General features: G+C 42.9%; 2 protein-coding genes across 2 annotated transcripts; both read left to right on the forward strand.

Annotated features, from left to right (window-relative positions):
- Window positions 1–1,876, forward strand: LOC100281977 (uncharacterized). Its single transcript, NM_001154894.2, has 4 exons — window positions 1–141; window positions 338–491; window positions 1,292–1,378; window positions 1,465–1,876. The coding sequence occupies exons 2-4, from the start codon at window positions 339–341 to the stop codon at window positions 1,561–1,563; spliced, it is 339 nt and encodes a 112-aa protein (NP_001148366.1). The 5' UTR covers window positions 1–141; window position 338; the 3' UTR covers window positions 1,564–1,876.
- A 2,075-nt stretch (window positions 1,877–3,951) lies between these two features.
- Window positions 3,952–8,483, forward strand: LOC100282690 (uncharacterized). The gene is made up of 12 exons (NM_001369023.1): window positions 3,952–4,159; window positions 4,233–4,338; window positions 5,346–5,410; window positions 5,481–5,566; window positions 5,643–5,727; window positions 5,811–5,881; window positions 7,022–7,153; window positions 7,299–7,414; window positions 7,543–7,666; window positions 7,759–7,827; window positions 7,914–8,034; window positions 8,119–8,483. Exons 1-12 carry the CDS (start codon window positions 4,048–4,050, stop codon window positions 8,253–8,255), a joined length of 1,224 nt encoding a protein of 407 aa, NP_001355952.1. The 5' UTR covers window positions 3,952–4,047; the 3' UTR covers window positions 8,256–8,483.
- The last annotated feature ends 251 nt before the right edge of the window (window positions 8,484–8,734 follow it).

An 8,734-nucleotide genomic window follows, 5' to 3' on the forward strand; every position in this document is an offset into this window, starting at 1 on the left:
TGCTGTTTGCTGTTTTTCGTTTCTCCCGTTCACCTGGCATCCACGCTCGATTCGGCCGTTTTCCGCATCCACGGTGCCAGGCGACCGCCGCCGCTTCCCTACTCACCCTTGGCCGGCGACGACGAGCGCCCACTACGGCAGGTACGCCCCCCATCCCCTTCCTTCTCTGCGAAACTGAGCACTTGACCCCGAACCCTAATTCAAGCTACTGTATTTGGCTATCTATATCCGGATCTGATCCAATCACAAGCGCAAGTGTCTGCACGTATCGTCCCTGCTAATTTCGTTCTTTATATCCTTTGTTGGATCCGCCGCTGCCTCCTGCATTCCATTCCAGGATGACGACGCTCAGGAACCTCAAGATCAAGACGTCGACGTGCAAGAGGATCGTGAAGGAGCTGCGCTCGTACGAGAAGGAGGTGGAGAAGGAGGCTGCCAAGACCGCCGACATGAAGGAGAAGGGCGCCGATCCCTACGACCTCAAACAGCAGGTGCTGACAGGTCCTTTGATTCTCAGAGCATTCTTCTATCACTACTTTTTTTCTGTTACTGAACTCACCCACTCTGCCCTAGTGATTGCAAAGCATACTAAGGTGCCGTTTGGTTTATATATTTGTAATGTAATAGGTAACGGATAACGTTAAATCATGTTTGTTTTAGTCCAACTGTAATCAGATACCACACTAAAATTTGATACCAGCCTATTCAAATTTGTTACCGCCAGTAATCGAGCCGAAACCATTACCATTACCATTTACGTTACATTTTTTGAACCAAACAGCACCTAAGATCCTAGTGTGTTGCGTTGCTCCCACTGGTTGTGATCTGATATATTTGTGGCAGTCCTTAGCATTGCTCGGTGGCCTTTCAGTCTGCAGCTAGTTAGGTTAATACTTCCGGATTGCCATGCCATAATCGGTTCAGTTTAGCCTTTCCGTGACAGGAGATTCCATTTGATTGTAACAATGTACTGTCAACTATTTTGACGAAAGCATATGAGCATATAATCTCTTGATGCTATAATCATAGGAGTAATTGACTGACGTTGATGTTTTCTTTTGGTCTTTGACACTTTGAACTTATAAGGTAAGCTCGTCATAGTTCATCTTTCTGTGTTCAATAATTAAACTGACTTCCCGTTTCTCAGATGTGTTGTATTTGTCATACTACATGAAGCCACATATGTGTTCTTCATGTAAACGTGATTGTGAAAAGGTCATTGTTCAAATTGCCTGATCATCTGATCTCAGAACTGACGGGTCTGTCGAAACTTGTAACTTCATCTCCGCAGGAGAATGTTTTGGCTGAGTCAAGGATGATGGTCCCAGACTGCCACAAACGACTTGAAACTGCACTGGCTGACTTGAAAGCAACACTGGTATGGCATAAAAGTTCCGTTTCCGTTTCCTTAAATGTTCTGCATTGTTTTCTTCGTGGCCCGCTTCAATGGCTGCATCGTCGCAGGCTGAACTGAAGGAGTCAAATGAGCAAGGTGCCGAGATTGGAGAAGCTGAGAGTACAATCGCAGAAGTTGAAGCAGTTGTCAAGCCAGCAGAAGATTAAACTAAAAAAAACTCTTGGTTTGCTGAACTGTTAGCGCACATCCTATTTTCTCATATTCAGCCCTTGTGAGCTTATTACGATATGTTTGAGGCGTCAAATCCTGTACCATTATCATCACTTCTGTCTTGAAATTTGAGTTTTATGTTCCCAAGTTCAAAGCGTTACTGTTTGTTGTCTGGGAGAGCGCACATCCCTGGCTTCTCCGGGAAGTTGTTAGTGTAAATTGAAATTAAGAAAAAATGGACGAATTTGAATACAGACGAAATTTGCGACGGTCGATGGAAATGTATTGTCTCTATTACATTATCTCCAGGAGCTCATGTTTTGTACGTGCTAAAAGAAGTGTACACTACATCATGTGCAGTGCAGGATTGCACAGCACATTCCGTGTTGGTTAACCTGCATAGATATAAATTCTGTATAGACATCGTACTGCTGTAGATTCTTCTACCATCGTTTGCATGTTGATTGGGCAGCTCTAACTCATTGTAGTTTCCTGTTACAAAGAGACCGGGGGATTCTTCACCAAAGATGCCTTTTGGATCGGCCGTGCAAATACTCGTGATGACAACCGGTTCCAGACATCAGGTAGGACTTTCGAAAGCCAGCAACTCCAAGACATTCTATATTTAACCTTATGTGCACAGATATATTCCCTCTCGACATTGTTCAACATGACTCTGTCTTCCTCTTTGATTGACTGGTTGTTGGAAGCAATGCTCCCTGCTGTTCAACATGCAATACGTATACAAAATAAACCATGCTGACATTAACCATGGTTTGTTTGACATTAACCATGCTGAAAACTGGGGTGGCGTTCCCTATCCCAAAAGATGCAGCAATCTGGATTAATTGCTCCCTTGAAATTGCATCAGTGGCTTTCATAATCTGCAATGCAGAAAATAAGAAAGCTTTAGTTGGAATTTTTATCAGCATTTGCTTTTATCAAAGGAATTAATATGTCAAGTACAACTCATGGTTCGTAAATAACTATCGGATGATGTAACATAAGATCTTACCTCATCAAGAACGAATTTCCGAAAGAAGCTCTCCCTCTCGGATAGTAGAAAAGCAAGAGCTGCACGGGCTTTAACCGACTGCTCAGGCTATGGCCATTGGAAATACAGGAACCAAACTACCTCCGAAATCAGTCAATTCAGCCATGTTTCATTCCAAGTTCTCCCCACCGTTCTTTACTGCGCGAATAAAATTCTCGAAAGCTTTCATAACATCAACTGACAACTGCGCTAGTGTCCCTATTTTATGTAACTGCAGATTTACCACTGTTCTTTACATTTGGCGTGTTTGCCTCTATTTTTCAAAACAAAACCGTTGTATGTCTCTACTCCGTTAGTTGCACTAAACGGTGTTATGTCTTGATAAAATAGACAACTCAATTGTGTCAATGCCCCTATTTTGAAGTATAAATGTAGTTTTGCCCATGTTTTTTAGACTTACGTGTTTGGACAACAATTCAAATTATTTTATAGTAATTTAAAAAAATATCAGTGAAAATTATTTTGGAAAACAATTCAAATTATTTTACAATAATTTAATTTTTTCACTTTTTTAAAAAAAAATATTTTTGACAGATTATTTTTATCAAAATAATTTAAAATGTTCATAAAGTAATTTGTCAAAAATATTTTTATTTTGGAAATGATTTAAATTATTGCAGAATAATTTGAATTATTGTCAAAATAATTTGAAATGTTGTGCAAATAATTTGAATTGTCATAAAACATGTGGAGTCTAAAAATAGGACAAAACTACAATTACACTCTAAAACTGGGGCACTGGTCCAATTATCTCTTGTTCTTTTTATCAAGACTTAACACCGTTAAGTATAACTAATGGAATACGAGCATACAACAATTTGTTTTGAAAAAACACAAACAAACATGCAAAGTCTAAAAAAACTGGAGCAAATTTCCAGTTATACTTTAAAATAGGGGCACTACCGCAATTGTCCCTAACATCAATGAACCTTTTTGCGCCGAAAACACCAACGGTAGAAATGTATCAGGAGTGTGTGAAGTTTAAATTAGGCTATATCTAGCATCTTACTCATCTATCTTACTCATCCCTATACTCATATTCAAATCCAACTCTGCGAACAGTAGTCTACACTGCAAAATAGTGTTTAGATCTGAGTTAACACCTTCACAAAGTCCTTTAACAGTTGCACCATAATCACGATGAATAAGGTGAGCTACTGCTTCGATCATTCCATACTTCTGATCATCTGTCATTTTCCAACGGTCCATATTGGCTGCGCTGCGACGGCTGCAAGTGGGCCTAGGCCCAGTAACGTGTGTGACTGGGATGGGCCACGGCCCACAGACCGGCAGATCCGGACGCCCCCAAGGCCCTCCCAACCCTACCATTCCTTTCTCTCCCTCTCGCCGTCGTCGCCACCTCCACTTGGCCCCGCTCATCGCCTCCTCCGACGACCACCGTCCACCGGCGACAAGGACAGCGACGATGCAGTCGGCGGCGTGGAGGCGTCACCTCCTCGACCACCACCTCTCCCCTTCAACCTCGGCTGCCATCGCCGCCTTCAGATCCGCCTCCCAGCCCGGGCTCGCTCCCCAAGGTACCTACCATTTCCCTCCCTCTCACGCGTGCTCCTCCCGGATAGATAGATCTCAGAGCCAGTTTCCTTTCAGGGTTGTTTGGAGCGGATGGCGCAAGATGCATGTCTGCGAGGGCGCCGGCGGTCAAGGGGTCCGGGCATCTCGTCCGCAAGGGCACCGGAGGGAGGTCTTCTGTGAGGTGAACATTCCACTCCGTTTCCTTCCAGTTGATTGCTCCTGAATTAAACGGCCACAAGTGTTGCCGCAGCTTGTCTCTGAATTTGGCCCTCTGAGTGATATAGAGCTAGTGCTGTGAGTTTATGATATATTTCTTGTCAAACATAGATGGAGTGCCTAGTCAACCTAGTCATGACCTTTCGGATGCTCAGATCATGTAGTTCATACAGTCACACTTGGCAATATATGTATGAATGTATCAGATTTAGTAGTTTTTGATTGGTGTGGTAGCTATTGTTTGAAATGTTTGTACCATTAATTAACTTTGCCTGATCTGAAATATAGTGAGGAGACTAGAATTTTGTAGCCTGGATTTTTTCTGAGTTACAGTTTCACTCACGGTCACTATTTCCAAAGTTTGTGGTGATATATATGAAACTTTTGGTAATCTTACTAGTGTTTCTACTTAGCTCTTTTTGGTTGATGTTTTCTTTGCAATTGTTAGGTTGCTACCAATTTCTGACTTAAGATGTTGGACTATGTCATCGGGCAAAGTTGCTGCACTTTAGCATTTAGATTACCAACTGCTTTAATAGCTTTATGTATTGTTTTGTGAACACATATTGGCTTGCTCAAGTCAGTTTAACCATGCGGGTGTCTAACCATGTAGATGCATTAATCCATGTGCATTTTGAAGCTGTGACAAATTTTAGTGGATGGCACTGTTTGGTTTGGTTTTGCATGGAATCTGGATAGTTGCAATGTAGCCTGAGTTGCTTTTTGTATTTTGCAAGGCTACTGTACTGTTAATCATTCACACTGTGTCTTCAAAACTCAAAACGTGACATTAGATATTTACGTTAGAGTACATATGCGCGATGTGCTTATATTTCGTGGCCCAGCATGATAGCTCCATCATCGCATCTCCCATATCTGCATGCAAACACTAAACGTTTCCAGTCATAGTTTATAGTTGTCTTAACCATGTACCTTGCCTTGGTTTATAATGAGCATTTTTTCCCTTAATAGTGGAATTGTAGCCACGGTGTTTGGAGCTACTGGGTTTCTTGGGCGCTATCTTGTGCAACAACTTGGTGAGACTATGATGCTATATAAATTGAATTTACGAATAGAAGGGATACTCAAACGTTAAATGTTGTGCAGCCAAGATGGGGTCTCAAGTGCTTGTCCCATTCAGAGGTTGTGAGGATTCTCCTCGCCACCTGAAGATTATGGGTGACTTGGGTCAGGTGAAACAGTAAGCAAGTAGATTACTATATTTAGTATTTAAATCATTTTTTATTCATCCTTTTTGGCTTCTGGCAGATTGTGCCCATGAAATACCATCCGAGAGATGTTGATTCAATTAAGGCTGTTATGGCCAAGTCAAATGTGGTTATTAACCTCATAGGTGTGTTTATCTTAGTACATATATTGTATTCAGCTTTTTCATGATCAAATCTTTTTTTGACTTTGTTAACTCTATTTCAACAGGACGAGAGTATGAAACAAGGAACTACAGCTTCGAAGAAGTAAACCACCATATGCCTGAACAGCTTGCAACAGTATGTCCTGTCCATTTTACTTCCTGTTGCAGATCTGCTATCTAAATATGTTGACTTTTTTTCTGGAAAGGAGAAGTATGTAAGCAGTAAGCTATTTCTTCAAACAAGGGCCATTTAAAATTAGGATTTGATGTGAAAGGGTCTCTAGCTGAGTTGGTTAGTTAGTCTGAGTAGTACTCTTTAGGTCCTGAGTTCGAATCCCAGTGGAAGCGAATTTCAGGCTGAGGTTTAAAAAGGTCACTCGCTGGTTCCCCTGGTTGTGTGCACATGAGATGAACTGACCTATGAGGGGCGAATGCTTGTGTAGGGGCTGGGAGGGCTCAAAGCACAAGTAAAGATCCGGCCTATAGCAGACGGATCCTCATATTGCACGGGGGCCAGCTTTCATGACCGATTGAGCTTCTTCTTAATATAGTACCGTGGGAGTGATCTTTCCCCTACAGGCCGAGTTTTTTAAGTTAGGATTTGATGGTGCCCAGCCATAGTGAAAAAACTTGAGCCTGGGCCCCTGGCTCAATGATGAACATCGCATCATCACCGATCTTCTCGGTTCTCTTGCACATGAATGCTAAGTTTGGGTTGCCACTTACCAGGATCGCATAATTCATGGTTGTTGATTTCCACACTGTACCTGTGTACTTGACTTAGGCTAGGCTGCAGGGCTGCACCCAGATCCAGCATACCAAATCAAAGATATATTAGCCTTTTCTATTCTGACATTGTGTAATTGTAGCTGACCTTTTGGTTAACATGAATTTTTCTATCACACTTGTGTCCTTTTTTAATGCTTGTAGGAAAGTAAATAGCATGTCATCTACTCTGTCCTCTCACTGGGCCATTGCGTCGTTGGTCTGTCAGTTTAGGGCTATGTTGGCAGGTTCTGGTACAGAATCAAACCGCTGCTTATGTATGAGTTTTACCCTGAGGAATTTTCTGATTACATAATTTCATCATCAAACCACTGCCCTGAGGAATTTCCTGATTACATAATTTCACCATCCACTAGCTATTAATGCTGCATAAAAAAATGGAAAGAATTCTATTGTTTATGTTTCATATGTTTGCAATATGAGAATACAACTTGTGACTAGACTTCCAGTGGTGCCTGTTTAGTAACTGCATGATTTGGATTCTACACAGATTGCTAAGGAGCATGGGGGTATCATAAGATTTATCCAGGTTTCTTGCCTAGGGGCGTCACCGTCTTCTGAATCTAGAATGTTGAGGACAAAAGCTGCAGGAGAGCAATCAGTCTTCAAAGAATTCCCTGAGGTGATCATCATTTTTTTAGCTTTAGTAATGCGCCAAGCTATGATAATTATTGCTTGAGAACCATCCAAAGGCCAAAACCAGCAGTAGATAATATCCTTTTTCTAAGCAGTCAGTTTAACTGAAAACTATTTCTATCCGTCAACAGGCTACAATCATGAGGCCTGCTACCATGATTGGCACAGAAGATCGAATCCTGAACAGATGGGCACAATTTGCAAAGAATTGGGGTTTCCTCCCGCTTGTTGGTGGTGGATCTACTAAGTAAGTTTTGCCTGTTGACTCTCCTGATGCCTGACCTGAAAATGAGTTCAGGGCATGAAATGACCTCCTTTTGTTCATGTTAGAAGTTCTTTGCCAGCAGTTAAATTACGTAATGTTCCCTTTTGCAGGATTCAGCCTGTGTATGTAATCGATGTTGCTGCTGCTATTGTGAACTCCCTGAAGGATGACGGCACTAGCATGGGAAAGATATATGAACTTGGGGGCCCTGAAATTTACACTGTCCATGAGCTGGTAACTGTTACTCCAACTTGTGGCGATGAATATGTTTTAATTTGCATATGTGAAGGGAAAAAGAGATGTGACCATGATTGGGTGTATGACAGGCTGAGCTGATGTACGAGACAATCCGCGAATGGCCAAGATATGTCAATGTCCCTCTTCCTGTTGCAAGGGTATGAATTTAATTACCAGGCCAGTACATACTGGCCAGAAAACGGGGCATCAGGTAGACTCTCGTACTGACTTATGTGTGTCTCAGGCTATTGCTTCCCCAAGGGAGATGCTGCTCAATAAAGTGCCGTTCCCGCTTCCAACACCATCCATTTTCAACCTAGACCAAATCAACGCATTTGCTGTGGACAACCTCGTCTCGGAAGATGGTGAGGATCTCGCCTACAAACCGAGCAACACCCTCCCATTTCTCTCTTTGCTCGCTCAAGTGCTTCTGATACATCCCTCTGCAGCTCTGACTTTCGAAGACCTCAGCATCATGCCTCAGAAGCTGAAAGGGTACCCGGTGGAGTACCTGGTGTCTTACAGGAAGGGCGGGCCGTCGTTCGGCTCGACCGTGAGCGAGAAGATGAGGAGCTCGGAGATGTAGGGAGCCTCGTACCACCTCCGAAGATACTGTAGATTCCTATGATCATTTGGCTGCATTGTTCCGGCCACCTGACGCCGTCTCGCCGGTTGGAGCAGCAGGACCAAATTCCCTTGCGTGGCTCCTGCTCTTTGCCTTGTTTGTTTGTACGCCAATAAGGACCCAAATTTCCGTGCATGTGAAGAGAAGAAAGAATCGTTCCACAGTTTTACACTGAGGGGTTTTTTTCGTACACAGCATGATACAATATAACCCTTGTTTCTGGATTCATACATTGTTCGTTCTGCCCAAATGTCTCTGCATGTTGCAGCTGCTTCCGCTCTGCTCTGCGCCGGACCGAACAGAAACGGGAAGCTTGCAAGCTGCTCTGGACTGTCTCCCAACAACCAAGCTGACTGTCTGACGAAATCTGATGTGGCCTCTCTGGTTTTACGCAAGGATCAAGGCCAACCTGAAGTGGACTTGGCAGCGTGCGTGTTTTT

This window comes from Zea mays, chromosome 5 (genome assembly GCF_902167145.1).
Source record: "Zea mays cultivar B73 chromosome 5, Zm-B73-REFERENCE-NAM-5.0, whole genome shotgun sequence".
NCBI classification, from domain to species: domain Eukaryota; kingdom Viridiplantae; phylum Streptophyta; class Magnoliopsida; order Poales; family Poaceae; genus Zea; species Zea mays.

Bases quoted from the DNA above. Each gene is read 5' to 3' on its own strand.
- LOC100282690 (NM_001369023.1), top strand. From the start codon at position 4,048: ATGCAGTCGGCGGCGTGGAGGCGTCACCTCCTCGACCACCACCTCTCC. The intron at 5,567-5,642 runs GTGAAACAGTAA...GGCTTCTGGCAG, and splicing joins TTATGGGTGACTTGGGTCAG to ATTGTGCCCATGAAATACCA. The intron at 7,415-7,542 runs GTAAGTTTTGCC...TCCCTTTTGCAG, and splicing joins GTTGGTGGTGGATCTACTAA to GATTCAGCCTGTGTATGTAA.
- LOC100281977 (NM_001154894.2), top strand. From the start codon at position 339: ATGACGACGCTCAGGAACCTCAAGATCAAGACGTCGACGTGCAAGAGG. The intron at 492-1,291 runs GTGCTGACAGGT...TCATCTCCGCAG, and splicing joins CCTACGACCTCAAACAGCAG to GAGAATGTTTTGGCTGAGTC. The intron at 1,379-1,464 runs GTATGGCATAAA...GCATCGTCGCAG, and splicing joins CTGACTTGAAAGCAACACTG to GCTGAACTGAAGGAGTCAAA.